General features: G+C 39.7%; 1 protein-coding gene across 1 annotated transcript in view; it reads right to left on the reverse strand.

Annotated features, from left to right (window-relative positions):
* Positions 1-12927, reverse strand: part of ARMC1 (armadillo repeat containing 1) — a 34155-nt gene extending 21228 nt beyond the window's left edge. The window contains exons 1-3 of the mRNA XM_081258749.1: positions 12709-12927; positions 8958-9178; positions 2783-2874 (exon numbers count right to left, since the gene is read on the reverse strand). Of these exons, the coding sequence (XP_081114875.1) occupies positions 2783-2874; positions 8958-9140 (275 nt within the window). The 5' untranslated portion in view covers positions 9141-9178; positions 12709-12927. The remainder of the gene's footprint in view (positions 1-2782; positions 2875-8957; positions 9179-12708) is intronic.
* Positions 12928-16966: the final 4039 nt, after the last annotated feature.

Here is a 16966-nt window from a genome sequence, read left to right on the forward strand (position 1 = left end):
ACATACCGCGGAGCAACTAAGCCCGTGCGCCACAACTGAGCCTGCACTCTAGAGCCCGCGAGTCACAACTACTGAAGCCCACACGCCTAGAGCACGTGCTCCACAACGAGAGAAGCCACCACAATGAGAAGCTGGTGTACCACAACGAAGAGTAGCCCCCGTTCGCAGCAACTAAAGAAAGCCCTCGCGCACGTGGCAACAAAGACCCAACACAGCCAAGAATAATAAATAAATAATAAAATAAATAAATTTGTTAAAAAATATATATAAGCTGTCTCCCTAACGTTAAGATGTTAAGGAAAACCCCAAACTTTCTGGCCAACCCAATACTTTAGATGTATCTCTCATTTACAGATACACACATACATATGCACATACCACAAGCTTAGCCAACCAAGCTAAGAAATTGTTTTATAGGTTAAATCTACAGTACCTCTAAAACTTGCTCTAAATCTTTAAAGCTCAAATTTGAAGCATTTTTTTTTTTTTTTTTTGCGGTATGCGGGCCTCTCACTTCTGTGGCCTCTCCCGCTGCGGAGCACAGGCTCCGGACGCGCAGGCCCAGCGGCCATGGCTCACGGGCCCAGACACTCCGCGGCATGTGGGATCTTCCCGGACCGGGGCACGAACCCGCGTCCCCTGCATTGGCAGGCGGACTCCCAACCACTGCGCCACCAGGGAAGCCCCTTGAAGCATATTTTATTTTATTATTATTATTTTTTTTTTGCGGTACGCGGGCCTCTCACTGTTGTGGCCCCTCCCGTTGCGGAGCACAGGCTCCGGACGCACAGGCTCAGTGGCCATGGCTCACGGGCCTAGCCGCTCCGCGGCATATGGGATCTTCCCGGACCGGGGCAAGAACCCGTGTCGCCTGCATCGGCAGGCGGACTCTCAACCACTGCACCACCAGGGAAGCCCTTGAAGCATATTTTAATATCAACATTAACTTTTCATATAATTTCTTACATAAAAAAATTTTTACCATGTATTTTCAGCTTCAATAACCAAACCTGTTGAAGAAATACACAATCTTAAGTTCATCATATGAATAAAATAATCCTACAGAAGCCTCCATATTATGCTTCATCCTGTCACGATTTCCAAAAGAATATGCCAGTTAAAAATAATTACATGGCATTAAAACATACTAGGAACAAGAACAATGCAACCTCATATTTTATACAACACTTTAGAATTTACAGAGCATTTCTACATGGATCATCCCACTGAATCCAGCACTTTGAAGTTGTTACTGCAGGTGTATGGATAAGGAAACTGAGGGTCAAAGAGATCATTTGTCTCAAGTCAGAACTAAAATCCAAATTTTACTACTGGAACTGACCTCAAACCATAGGTAATGATTAATACAATTGATGCCAGTCAATATTTTCTAATATTTATTCCTAACTGATCACCTGACTAAAAACAAAAAAAAAAACCTTCAGTCTCTAACTTGTCATTATTAAAGATCAAGGCACCTATCAGGGGTAGCATGATTTAAAAAAAAAAAGTTTATTAAAATAAAATTTATATAGAAGCCAAGAACACTAAGAAAAAAAAAATACACTACCTTGGAAGTCAGTTTGCATGGTTGTCCACTGATATAATTTAACTCACAGTGTTTGGGAATTATAGAAGTTTTGTGAGCACTCAAGCCAAAGAAACTGCAAGTTTTAAAAATCAGTAAATTAAATGGTTATTTAGTATAGTCTTAAAGGCAGTCATGTCTTGAATAAGATCAAGATACAAAGTAAACTAAGATAAAGCCTGAGAAAGCACAGTTTTTTTGCTTTCAGACACAGTGGAAATATCAAAACACTTAATCTTCCATTTCTAGCCTTCTACAAGGAAATCAGCAAGGCCTAGGAAAGGAGCAAAACCAGACGTTCCCAGAGGCAACACAGCTGAAGGACTACAGATAAGAAACTCGGCCTCTCTGTAATTTTCTCACCCATAAAACTATTATCTGTCTAACCTACCTCAAAAAGCTGTAAATAGCAAAATGAGATGATAGATATAAAAACCTTCCTAAGATGAAAGGTACAATTAAAAACCACCCATTTGCTAGAATTCAAATTACATGGCTCTAAATCTCTAAGAGACATCGCAATACTTCTCAGGAAAATCTCACCAAAAGCCCTTTTTGTCGTGATACAGATCAAGGTTCTTTTGAGTAAGACTGCGAGGAAGTAAGAAAAGAATTACGTACTATACATACTATGATGCTGCATTTTCAAATGGCACCTGTGTTGCACTGTTAGCAAATCCATTTACATCTACTTCACAAAACTTCATACAAGGTAACACTGTCTCTTTTTAGAAATATTATTCATAAGTACAATGTGTATCAACATTTTAAATAAAATTTGTGGGCTTCCCTGGTGGCGCAGTGGCTGGGAGTCCGCCTGCCGATGCAGGGGACATGGGTTCGTGCCCCGGTCCGGGAAGATCCCACATGCCGCGGAGCGGCTGGGCCCGTGAGCCATGGCCGCTGAGCCTGCGCGTCCGGAGCCTGTGCTCCGCAACGGGAGAGGCCACAACAGCGAGAGGCCCGTGTACCGAAAAAATAAATAATAAATAAAATAAAATAAAATAAAATTTGAGCATTTTCATAAGAACTACTGTTAATATCAACGTGTAGAAATAATCACAACACTAACCATCAGAACATTTTTGGACATATAACCCACGAAAGTATGCCGTCACATTAGAGTACAAATTTCAGTAAAGTAACACGACCCACTTTTCTACTCCATTAGGAGACACTATCTATTGTACTTACTTCTGTATAACACTTTGCAAGCTTAGCATCATACCCAGCTCTGCTTTCATCTTTTCTCTGTTAGCACGGCACTCTGCCAAGTATCGAAGAGCCTACAGCGAGAGCAGGAAGAGGTCAGTCCACATGCCAGACTACTCAAAATTAAACCCACTACTAACGTACTGCGAGAAGAAAGAGCGAAAAACGGGGTTTTGCTTTTAGAACCAACTCGTTTTGAATGTTTAGAGACTCTTCTTTAAACATGACCAGCAGAGCAGTCCTCGAGGGGACAAAAATAATCCTTTGAGCTGCAGTAGCTGAATCTGCTCTTTGAGATGAAGGTTCCCAACTTATCTGCAAGGTCAAAAGTAGGCTGTTCTGGTTTTATTTTCACCACTTCATCTTGACAAGGATACAAGGAACTATAGTCCATTTATTAATTTCAGGGAGCAGTCCCAATAGCCATCATTTCCCTAGGTGCTTTTTACATATTAATTAAAATATACTGCTGAGAGGGACAAAACAGACAACCCGCTTTATGGAATGAACTGTTTCTAGTTTTATAAAACACCTTTAAAATGTCTTTTTTTTTTTTAACTGAAAACCAAAAGATGAACTCACTCTCACAAATTCCTATTTTGTGCATTTAACTTTTCTAGGATGCTTTTCTTTTAAGATTTAAAGTATATTTTTGCAAGTATTTCCTTCACACGCTGATTCTTGAGGGATTTTATTAGCTGTTCTACAGACTTCCTAATCTCTGATCATTCACTGCAGACTTTAGTACCTGATTCGCAGGGGAACACCTCTGTGAACTACACCATCCAGAACTGCCCTCTCAGTTCACTGACCTTCACATTTCCTACTAGTCCTCTACACTGCATTTCCACAGTGCCTGGTCCTTACCCAAAATGGTACCGTCCATGAGATCACAACTCCAACAACCTGTCTCTGACTGCAATCTCCTATGCTTTCTGTAACTCGTCTTACCTTGATTTTCACTTTGGTCCATATAGGATTAACTGCCAAGGGAACTGCCCTCCCTTCATAAAAAAACTAACAAACGGGACAACTGGACGAGAAGCGGCATAGGACTGGAATCCCTGAGAGAAATGATGAGGCAGGTCCTACAACTGCCCCATCTTACTGCTTTGGAAGCAGTTCCAGACTGCAGCACAGGGAGAGGGAAGCCCAGTGAGGTCCAGGGGTCTTGCCAAGTTAGGGAGACAGAGATGAGAGCTGGGGAGGTTCGGGTGGAGTAGTATAATAAAAAATACATGTTTGGTCTTCGTCTAGCCCCTGGCATAGAGTTCCTAAAACCCTTGGAATTTTGTGATGAGTTTGTTATTCCTAAGGAGGCCCTTCAGATCACACTTGGGTGAGTTCACGTTAAAGAAGTGTGTTAGGCTGTGTCCCCTAGATGGCCTTGGGATGCAGCAAGACCAAGTGACTAGAGGGTGGGAACTTTCAGCCCCACCCACTGACCTGGGAGGTAGGGAAGGGCTGGAAATTGAGCTCTATAAAAACTCTTGAACAAGGAGATTCAGAGTTTCTGGCTTGGTAAGTACATCCACCTGCCAGGGTGGTGTGCCCCAACTCCACAGAGACAGAAGTTCCTGCACAGAGGACCCTTCCAGATCCTGCCCTATGTGCCTGTTCATTTGTATCCTTTATAAAAATCTGGTACATGCAAGTAAAGTGGCTTCCTGAGGTCTGGAGCCATTCTAGTAAATTACTGAACTGAGGAGGGGGTCACTGGAAACACCCAACTTATAGCTGCTCTGTTAGAAATATGGGTGACCTGATACTTGCAATTGGCCTTTGAACTGAAGGCAGTCTTGTGGAACTGAGTCTTAAACCTGGGGAATTTGATACCTAACTCTGAGTGGTTAGTGTCAAAATTGCATTGTTGGTCACCCAGGTGGTATCCACAGAAGACATTGGCTGGTGTCAGAAAATACCCCAGGCAGCTAGAATGTGCAGAGCAGAGTAACAGAGAGGAGGGATCAGCACAGCAAGAGAGCTCCAGAGATCTACGGAGGGGTCCCCAAGAATCTATGGTTGAATGCTGACTTACACGTGCCTGGAGTAAAAGACCAAAGGGCCAGGGACTAAAACCACCAGAAAGGAGGGAAAACCATTCCTGGACCTCACACTGGGCTGAGAATAGTTTGTGACACCACCAGCCAGAAGTGAAAAGACCTCACAATGCAGGAGGAATCAGGGTGAATCCTCAGAAGAGCATCCCATTAGGAGTCTTGAAAGGATCAAACTGATCCCAAGTAACTTAAGTGCAACCAAGAACAAAGCTGAACATTTATAGGGATACCAAAAAATCCAAAGCCCATACGATAAAATCTGCAATGTCTGGTATCTGACTAAAAATTACCAGACATGAAAAGCAGAAAAATATGACCTATAATCAGGAAGAGGGAAAAGAAAATCAATAGAACAAACCAAGATATGACAGAGGTAAAATTAGAAAATAAAAGCATTAAAATAGCAATTATAATTATGTTCCGTATGCTCAAGGATGAGTAGAAAAACCTAAGTATGGTGAGAAAAAAAAATGGAAGATGTTAAAAAGACCCAAATGTAACTTCCAGAGGACAAAACATAATGTCTAAAATGGAAACCACAGTGGATAGGATTAACAGCAGATTAGGCACTATAGAAAAAAAGATCAGTGAGCTTTAAAATGCAGCAACAGAAACTATCCAAAACGAAGGACTGAGAGAGAAAAGAAAAAGGCTTAAAGAAAAAAAAAAAAAGGAACAGTGACCTGTGGGACCACATGAGGTATCTAAAACACATACAACTGGAGTCCCACGAGAGGAGTGACAGGGAAGAGACAGAAAAAACTTGAAAAAATGATGCATCACAATTTCTCAAAATTGATGAAAACTATAGATCCAAGACCAACAAATCCCAAGCAAAACAAGAACAAAACCAAAACGCAAAGAAAACCATCCATATTAAGCACATCATAATCATCTGCTGAAAACCATTGATAAAGTCACAAAAGAAGCCAGAAAAAGGCTTATATATTTTATGGAGAGGAACAAAGGTAAGAATCACAGCAGCCTTCTCATTAGAAATAATTTGAGCCAGAAGATAAAACAACATCCACGGAACTTCCCTGGCGGTCCAGTGGTTAAGACTCTGTGCTTCCAACGCAGAGGGCACAGGTTCGATCCCTGGTCGGGGAACTAAGATCCCACATGCCACTCGGTGCGGCCAAAAAAAAAGAAAAGAAAAAAAAAAAGAAAATGAAACATCTTATAAAGCACCAGGGGGAAAAAAGCCAAGAACAAAACTGCATTACAAAAAACGTTAAACTTCTTTAGGCAGAAAATAAGACACCAGTAGAAATACAAATCTGTATTAAGAAATGAAGAACACCAGAAATGGTAAATATGATGGTAAATATAAAATACACTTGATTTTTAAAACTTTAATCTCTTTAAAAGATAATGGCTTAGAGTAAAAGAAAAAAAATACTGTAGATTTTTTAAACATACATAGAAGTAAAATGTATGACAAAAAAATAGCAAAGGATGGGAGAAGGAAATGGAAATATACGGTTGTACGATTCTTACATTATACATGAAGTAGACTGTAACAAGTTAAAGATGTATAATGTAGGGCTTCCCTGGTGGCGCAGTGGTTGGGAGTCCGCCTGCCGATGCAGGGGACACGGGTTCGTGCCCTGGCCCAGGAAGATCCCACATGCCGCGGAGCGGCTGGGCCTGTGAGCCATGGCCGCTGAGCCTGCGCATCCGGAGCCTGTGCTCCACAACGGGAGAGGCCACAACAGTGAGAGGCCCGTGTACCGCAAAAAAAAAAAAAAAAAAAGATGTATAATGTAAACCTAGAACAACCACTAAAAAAATTAAAAACAAAAAGGTATAGCTAATAAGTCAACAGTGAAGATAAAATGAAATTATGAGAACACCAACATATTCTTCAACCTCTCTGGGAACTCTGAGCCCCTGGCTCCCTCTACTCTCTCCTTACTAGGTCCCTCCATGACTTGACTTCCCTTCCTACTCAGCCCAGCACCTACAGTCTGTTGTTTCAACTACTCTCTTGCCCAAATCCTAAACTCCCTTAATTACCAACTTGCCTGGCCAAGAATCAACCCCAAACAAATCCAACTATCTAGCTCTCAGGGCCTATGGCAGGCCGGAAGCAGGGTGAAAAAGGAGTTTCATAAGCTGTAAGCCTCACATCAATTCAGCGTTACCAAACTAAGCAGCCCCTCAACGCTTGTGAACAATCTCACCATCCTCTTCAGTTAGCAACCTTGCCCATTTTCTGTACCAACTGTGAGAGCCTTCTCCGCAAACCTTTCCCACTGCAGCAGCCCCTTGCCTTCTGAATTTAAATAAGTTCAAGTCTAGTCTATTTAAAATAAACAACCCCCTTCAACCCCAAGTCTCTGTCAAGAGACCAACACACTCTCTCCTCTCATTCCAATTCTCATTGAAATAGGACCCGAACTAGGGGCCACACAAATTCCCCATTTTTTACTACTGTTCACTCATATCAATGTCTGTTTTGCCTAAATAAATGTCATTCTATGAAGGTAAAATAGGAAATCTGTATTATGTACTTTGATTTTTGAAAAGAAAGAGCCTATATTGTTTTTCTGTATGAACTTGTGAAATTACACTAAATGGGAATTGATCATGGATCCTTAAGGACAATGAGTTTAAAATTTTCTATGACAGTAATTTTCTTTTAAACTTTTTGCTGTGAAAATTTAAGAAGACACAAAAGTAGAGAAAATGTGTGGTGATCCCCATGTATCCATCATTCAGCTTCAACAATTATCAACCACTAGGCAATCCTGTTTCATCCATCTCCCCTGCCGCTAACCACACTGGAGCATTTTATTGCAAATCTCACAGAACATATAATTTCATTTGTAAATACTTCAGTATATCCCTAAGAAGTTAATGTTTTTTTAAAAATTAACTTAATGATAATACTATTACAATACCCTGCAAAAGCAGTAAGTGGTTCTTTAATATTATCTACTGTCTTGTCCACATTCATTTCAAGTTATCTAAAAATATGTTTATGGTTGATTTGTTCAAATTGGGATCCAAGTCAGGTCCACATACTATACCTGGCTGATATGTCCCTTAAGTCTCTCTAAATCTGTAACAGTTACTGCTATGCCTTTCGCACACCCCAACTGCCTTTTTAATGCAATTTATTGTTCACTGAACTGGATTATTTTGTCTTCCAGAAATTTTCACATTCTGTATTTGCCTGATTGCTTTGTATTGTTCTTTAACATGTTTCTCTAGCCCCCATATTTCTCATAATATGGTAGTTCCTTGTGCATTATTAGCTATGATCCTGTATATTTTCTCATTTCTTCTCCTTTATCTTTCCTTCCCATCTTGTATTAAAACAAGTGCCACATCCACCTACTAATGAACAGATAAACAATCTGGCACAACTATATAATGGAATGAAGGAACCATATAAAGGAATGAAGTACTGATACATGCTACAATGTAGATGAACCTTGAAAACATTAGCTCAGTGAAAGAAACAAGTCACAAAGACCACATATTATATGCTTCCATTTATATAAAATATATACAGGCGCTTTTGCCAGAGACATACGCAAATACAAAGAAATAGGAAGTCATGGCTGCTTAGGGAAAGAGGGTGGGGCTGAGAACAACAGGTAAAGAGCAGAGTTTCTTTCTGAGGTGATGAAAATGTTCTAGAATTGATGGTGATGATGGCTGCACAACTCTGTGAATACACTAAAACTCATCGAATTGTACACTTTAGTTAAATTGCACGGTATGTGATTACATCTTAACAAAATTGTTACAAAAGAAAAACAAAACAGTAAGTGCCTCTTTGAGTGTCTTTCTGTACTGATATAATATAATCCTTAAGATTTCTTCTTAAGTGAAAAAAAGGAAGCTGCAGAACATTCCATGCATGTAGTATGCTACCATTTGAGTCAAAGAATAAAAACAGTATAGTATGCTACCATTTGTGTAAGAGGACTACACGTACATGTTTGCACATACAGAAATACATACAAACTTACTATTATTTGCTCTACACTTTTAACTTTTTACCATGTCATCTAATACTTTTTCAAGTTCTCCTTAATTGCAAAATTGTAACACTGAGACTGAACTTACTAAAGGCAACTTACGAGCAGAGCTGAGTGGACGACAGGGGGGTTGGGATGGTCCATAAATAAAATAAGGCCGGGCAGACATCCCTGATCCTGGACAATGGCTCTACGGTTTAATGGATCTGCTGCTAGATCCCGGAGCTGGTTAACTACCGAGAGAGCATCAGGTTCTTCATTCATGGTGGAGGAGGACGAATTCATCTTCTATGCCATACACGTGAACAAAATCTTCTTAAATTCTGTAGAAGTGGTTGGCAAAATTAGTTCCAGACTAGTGAGGTATATTATGGCATTTGTTAAATAATCAGAATCACAGCACTTTCAGAAAGAAACAGATGAATCTAAATCACAAAAACTTAAGCATTTGGCCATTCCTGAGAACACAGGAAGCTAACTAAAAAAAAAAAAAAAAAAAAAGTTATTTATGTGTGCACAATGTTTAAAGAACATATGTCATCCTCATTATTCCAATAAACTTTTTAGCAATACATATTTTAACACCAAAGTCACAATAAACAAGATCTTTACAGCTCAAACTTATAACCTTTGCTACACTTCTCAAACTGTAACACTGCCAGTGTTTTTTTCCCTCTAGAACACTTCTGGAGCCTAAGACAAGTGTCTCAGGGAAAAGTGGCTGGCTGACAGCTTTTTTTCTAAATCATCTGTGAACAAAAGCCAGTTTACTGGGGTTACAAAAGATAACATCCCTTAAGAAGGAGTGAGTCAAAGAAGGTCATGAACAAAGAAGCCAAGAAGGGGACCTTGCCCTGTGCCTCAGGCCAGCGGAGTCTTCGAGATCAGGGTGGATCCGAACCGAATCTAACCTCTAACCATGCCTGTCCGGCCCTGAGTGGGCCAAACTCAGAAGAATGAAACAGATTTTGAGGTGAGGTAGTTCATTTGGCAGATAAGGAAACAGTCACAGAGAAGTTAAATAATTTGCCCCAGGTGTCAAAAGCTAGTTAGTATAGAACTGGGCTAAAAGCTTATTTATTATCTCCTAAACTGGTCAGCAGTCCCACTTCCCATACCTCCCTTTTAAACTCAGCATACCTTTTTCCCACAAAAGTAAACAAGATATTTTAGAAAATGTAACATGATAAACATACAAGCCGAAATACAAAATAACAAGGAATAATTTTCACAGATGCAGAAAGTTAAAAATAGTAACTTCCATCAACCAAGTTACACAATATATTTCTTTTTATAAAAAATATATTTCTTATTAGGAAGACTATAAAGGTGTTGGGGGAGGAATTCCCTAGCGGTCCAGTGGTTTAGACTCCGTGCTTCCACTGCAGGGGGCACAGGTTCGATCCCTAGTGGGGGAACTGAGATCCCGCATGCCATGCAGCAGGGCCAAAAAAAAAAAAGAATATAAAGGTGTAAATACTTTCCACAAAGTAATGAGTTAGTTTAATGCTAATTTCAAAAACCATGCCAACTGAGGGAGGCGGGCTGGGAAATTATTCTGTAACTCCAGACAGCCTACTAAAGTTATTTGGGAGGAAAAAGGTAATAAAGCTGAAATGGCCTTCCCATATATTGAAATATACAAAGATATAAAGAGTAAAGCAGTAGTACAGGGTGGGAGGTAGTTGAGAGATACTTCTGCCAAGAAAGCTGTTTATACAGTCCATCTAAGAAAGCAGGCTCTACGTGAATCAGACCCAGGCTCCACCACTTGGTAAATGTGATTTTAGACAGATGGCCTAAACTCTGCCTCAGTTTCTACATCTGTAAAATGGGATTAGTCATAGCAGCTATCAAATGGTATACTGTCCAGATGAAATAACAATACACGTAAAAGGCTTAGGTGACACATTGTTAAGTGCTCAATAAATAATGGTTGCACGTTACATGGAGTCAAAAATCAATGAAAAATAGTAAGATTATTCAATAAAGGGTATTGGAATAACTTCTAAGCAATTTAAAACCACTGCTAAGATCTTTAACACATAACACATAACACATGGGGGAAAAAATCATATCCCAGATAAAATACTTTAAAAGTTAAATTTTTGAAGTTTGCAAGCAAGCGTAAAATAAAGGACTCAGAGAAAACAAGGCTTCAACAGGATAGTATTTGGCAGATAATTTTCTCAAAATGAAAATATAGTTCCTTCAGCAATTTTAAAAAGGATTTAACAAAAAAGCAATAGACTGAATACTGTACACAGAAATAAGACTGAAGGGCTTGCCTCTTAGGTGCTTCTACCATCAACATCCTGAATATCGCTGTTTACAAGCCAGCTTACGCATCATGAACTTTATGCGCTGTCACCAGCACAAATCCTATCAAGAATGAAAACTGCAGAACCAATCACCGGCCCAAAGGCCCAAGAACCAAGTCACATTTAAGAACCAAATACCCAGAGTAATGGCCTTTTGCATACAACACTGGCCTTGAAACTGGAGCGCTCCATTCTCATCTAAGGAGTACTTAGAGAACCACCCGGTGGGAATGATTCTGAAAGTTATAGCCTTTCCTGTTCCTTTGAGATGAACAAAAGCCAAGAGTTAAAACTTCTAACCTTATCAGCCCATTCAGAAGGAGAGGGCTCAAATTAGGGTCTGCCCAGGAAAATGTAGGGAATAACACAAGGTATACCTTTTACTTTCTCTTTTGTTTAGTTCAATTCGGGCAAACAAATCCTTATGACAATGAATGCACCCCAAACTTTAACAGGCACTCTGATCACCTAAGGGATCTTATTTTATTTTATTTTTTTTTAAGGGATCTTATTTTAAAAGGCCAATTCTAATTCAATAGGTGGGGTGAGGTCTGAGATTCTGCAGTTCCAACAAGCTCCCAGGTGAGGTCTATGCTGCCAGAATGACGCTTTAAAAAGCTAGGAGTTAAGTTATAGATGTGAGGCACCTGTAATTAGGCAGCTGCCTGAAAAAAACTAGGAGTTAAGTGATAGATGTGAAGCACCTGTAATTAGGCAGCTGCCTGATTTTCTTTCAACCAAGATGTACCATTCAACTCAAAGAATTAATTAGCTCTCATATACAGAGTTTAATATATATACACAGAGCTACACAACCACAACTTAAATCCATATTCAGTTAAGCGAGTTTTTTAAAAAATAACGTTAAGCCGTGACATCAAACTGGCTTGACCTTTACTAGCAACTAACTTTGAGAAGTTGGGTTACCTCCTTTGAGCCTCAGCTTCCTCTCATAATAATCCTGAGTGGTTGTCAGGATCAAAGAAAATAAGAACTTCAGATGGTGTTAACAGTACCAGCAATTAGCAAACAAGAACGATACTTGATCCTGTGGGAACCTCTATTTGGCCACGTGTTGGGGTACACACGTAAGTACACTACCACGAAAGGAGGTGCTGTAGGCACAAACGCCCCCAAGAACTGTTTTTAAAATACAGAGATGTGAACGCTGGTCTCGCTTGAATGAAGCCGAACCCAACCATGTCATTCTGCTCTTAGTAGACACGCAGGGGCATAAAGCTAATAGAAAGTTACGAAAGAACAACCTGGGGGGATGAAGAAGTGAGATGACACCCATTAATAATGTTAGGGTTTGTGAAAATAGGACGTGCAGGGGACGGGGAGGAACTGAACAAAGCTAACATTTTCCCAGGACACGTGGGAGCACAGAGCTTTAAAGCACCTGAGGGACGCACTGCCTCAAGACAGGCAGAGCGCCCCGCCCAGGCGGACTGGCCGCCTGCGTGCAGGGGCCGCTTTCTGCGGCCTTCCCGGCTCCACCGCTTTGTCTGCCGTCACTGGACCCTACTTACCTCTCCAGCGTTCTAGGAAGCCGGGGCCTGCCGCAGCATCAGGGCCACACCAACGGATAACGTAGAGGAACCCAGCAGGCGCGGAGCGAGTCCCTCCTTTCGCAGACGCGGCCTCGGCGATGACAAACGACCCTGCTGACTTTAAGAGCCAAAAAACCTAGGACGCTGGCGGGGAGAGGCTTTACAGACTCTCCCCCATGACCCAGCCACTTCGGCCGGTTCTGCCCTCCCATTGGCTAATACCATTCCACAGAGAGTAAGATAGCCAATCAGCGAAGGCCTTCTTAGACTAAAGCGTTCATTGGTGAACAAGGGAAATGCCCGAAGCGTTGAACAGGAGGGTCTAGGGAGAACCCGGGAAGAGTGAATTGGACCAAACGACTCTCCGTCCATTAAGCGCTAAGCAATGAAACGTGGTTCCCCCTGAGAAACCGTCGCGCTTTCCCGACTACAATTCCCAGCGTTCCTGCGGTAGAGGAACCTGTGCCCTCCGGCCTTCAGAAATTCAAATTGAACGTAACTTCTCTAGCAACTCGTTCAGTTCCAATAGGGCAGCTTTGTAATATTTCACTGGCTTCTGTGAGTCTTAATTCAGAATCTTTTCAATTTTTTTTCTTTTTACTGAGGACAGTAGCACTGTCTTCGTAGAAGCGCTAAGGTAGCAAAGTACAGTTTTTGTTGCTTTTAAATAGAAACTTCTTTTTGGAACTTTTTTGTGTGTGTAAGGAAAAAGAGCCTTATGATCAGGGAATTTTCTCAAATTCGTGAAGAAGTATTTTTAAAACATTGTCTTCTATTTAGTTTATCAAAGTAAGGGTTTAAATTCTTGTTCTATTCATGGCAGTCACTGAAGTTTTTGTTCTGTTTAGGTATAGGTTTTATGTTCTTTAATATATCTCTAAATGTAAGTATAATTTAAATCCCACAGGCCAGCCTGATTATAATGCTTCCGTTGCACTCAATAACCTCACTGAAAAAATTCTGAATTCTCTTTCACAGTTTGATTCTGCCACGTACCTCCTATATTAAAGTCCGAAGGAATTTGAGAGGCCTCTAATGGAGAAAGAGTGTGAGTGAGAATAAATATCCCCGGCTGTACAGTAGTCTCTCCTAATGTTTCTCCAATACTTTGATTCGTCTGTAAGTGAATTTAATAACCAAACGGTTACTTCAGCCCAAATTCCTTTGCCTTCACTTGTTCTTCGTTATCCTTCTCTTCCTCCTAATAAGGTCAAGCAAAATGGGGCAAAGTTGAGTAGAAAAGATCTCTTTCACACCGTTTGACCTATAGCAAAAACACATCTGGCTGGTTTCTACTTTCCAAAGTCACAAGAGGGAGTGGTAGTAAGTGAATACTGAATCTAAAATAAAAAGGAGAAAAGAGATGGTGCATGATGTCCAGTGATAGAAGCACCAGCCTCATTTGTAAAAATCAGCCAGACCAATTAACTGCTTGAACTGAAAAAAAAAAAAGAAAGAAAGAAAGAAAGAAATAGGGGAAAAAAGGAATGGTAAATGTAGAGAACTGTAAAAAAATAAGAAGTACAAAGGAAAGAGGTTAAACATAGCCCATTTGATTGAGTAAATTAAACTTTGTTCAGTATTGTTATCAAAAACAACCCAGGAAAATAAACTTGCTATTTTTGCTGAGGTCAATTTGTATATTAGAAAAGGAAAAGTCATTTGGGGTTTTCCCAACTAATTATTGATATAGGTTTTTGGCACCACCCAGAATATATGTTCAATAGAGTTTTTGACTTTTAGAAGTTCACAATCTAAAGTTAAATATAGTCACACTTCCACATATATACAATGGAATATTACTCAGCCGTAAAAAAAGAATGAAATAATACCATTTGCAGCAACATGGGTGGACCTGGAGATTATCATACTAAGTGAAGTAAGTCAGAGAAAGACAAATATCATGATATTGCTTATATACGGAATCTAAAAAAAAAACAAAAGACAAATGAACTTATTTACAAAACAGAAACAGACTCACAGACTTAGAGAATGAACTTATGGTTACCAGGGTGAAAGAGTGGGGGGAAGGGGTAGATTGGGAGTTTGGGATTGACATGTCACATTGCTATACTTCAAATAGATAACCAGGGACTTCCCTGGTGGTGCAGTGGTTAAGAATCCACCTGCCAATGCAGGGGACACGGGATCGAGCCCTGGTCTGGGAAGATCCCACATGCCGCGGAGCAACTAAGCCCGTGCGCCACAACTACAGAGCCTGCACTCTAGAGCCTGTGAACCACAACTACTGAGTGCACGTGCCACAACTACTGAAGCCGACACACCTAGAGCCCGTGCTCCACAGCAAGAGAAGCCACTGCAATGAGAAGCCCGTGCACCACAACGAAGACCCAATGCAGCCAAAATAAAATAAAATAAATAAATTTATTTTTTTAAAATTAAAAAAAATAAATAACCAACAAGGACCTACTGTAAAAAAAATAATAAAAATATAAAATAATAAAAAAGTAAAAAAATAAACCTTTGTAGCTGGAAATAAGTAAATAAATATAGTCACACTTCTGACTTTACAGTATCAAAAAGACCAATTCTTCCTAGCAAACTGCCATTACAGAGAGTAGGCGACTGATGTTAAAAAGCAGGGAATGTATTCACAAAAAATAATGACCAGTTTCATAAGCACTATGGATTGTAAGCACAGGAAAGTCTTTTAAGGTTTTAAGAATTTATATCCCCATATTAAAAATGTATGAACTCAACACCAGTAAAGTTATACTACCTGCCATTGTGAGTCATTGCTTGTGTTTAACCGCAGGCAGGACACAACTGGAATGCCAAGTTTCTCAATGGCTGTGTTGCTTAAGACACATGAATCACATAATGGCAGTTTTATTCATTCAATTATTTAACAAACATTTTTGGAACACGTACAATGTGCCAAAGACAGTCTTAGCAATGGGTTCAAAGATGAGGAAAAACATAATCACTGTCCTCAAAGAGCTCATGGTCTAGTGCAGTGGTTTCCAAAACTTTTTGTTCAAGCATTCCTTTCAGCTTAAAAAAAATTTTCTGAGAACATAGCTCTGATATATGTATATGTATTTATTAACAAATGCTATATATATACTGATGTAGACTTTAAAATATGTCAAAATAGAAAATTTTAAAGGATGAGAAATAATTATAAATAGAAGCACTGAATATAAAATTGTATCCATTATTACCTCATTTACCAAAATATTAAATTCCAGATGGATTAAACACTCAAGCGTAAAAAATAAAATATTAAAAATCCTTTAGGAAAATCTTGGAGACTATAGCAAAGAAGTAGGGGAGTCCTTAAATGAAAGTGGGAGCCAAGAAATTTTTATAAAAAGGAAGAAATGGTCATATTTGACTTGTTTTAAAAACACTTTTTTTTTTTGGTATGGAAAAAAGATGACTGATCGATGTGGTGATGTCGCGCTCTCCTGGGCCGGGCCGAAGTCGCGCCAGACGAGGGACGGACGTTCTTGTCGAACGGGGCCGCTCTTCTCGTTGTGTCCGCGGCGTGCCCCCTCGCCTCTCTTGTCACGCACTCCCGTAAAAAAATTAAAAAAAAAAAAAAAAAGAAAAAAGATACATAAGCAATGTCAATGATAATAGATTTGGGGGTAAATTTGCAACTCGGTGGACAGATAGTAACATTCAAAAATTGATTACAAATTGGGAGTTCCCTGGCTGTCCAGTAGTTAGGACTTGGAGCTTTCACCTCCGTGGCTCAGGTTCAATCCCTGGTGGGGGAATTAAGATCCCACAAGCCACTAGGCCAAAAAAAAAAAATTGATTACAAGTTGTCAAGAAGGGCGTAAATAACCCTATGGAAATTAGGTTAAGAATATAAATTGGTAATTTAATCAAGAGAAAATCCATAAGACCAATAAACAAGAAAAGACATTTAAATTCACTTGTAATAAGGGAATGCAAATTAATATAACAATGAGAATAACCACTTGACGCTGATCAGACTAGCAAAAATCAAAATGACACAAATTTGCTGGTGGGGATACTGGGTAGGAAGAGGACTCTCAGGTAATGCTGTGAAAATGTAAATTATTACAGCCTTTTAGAACGCAATCTAGAAAAATGTATTATTAAAAATAATTCATATTTGATACAGCAATTCATTTCTCAAGAATCTAAACCACAGAAACAAAAAGCACCAGTATATAAAGACAGTAAGAACAAAGATGTTTATTGCAGCATTGTTCATGTTGGAACAAAAACAAAAAAACCC

This window comes from Mesoplodon bidens (assembly GCF_964165515.1).
Source record: "Mesoplodon bidens genome assembly, chromosome: 16".
Taxonomy (NCBI): Eukaryota; Metazoa; Chordata; class Mammalia; order Artiodactyla; family Ziphiidae; genus Mesoplodon; species Mesoplodon bidens.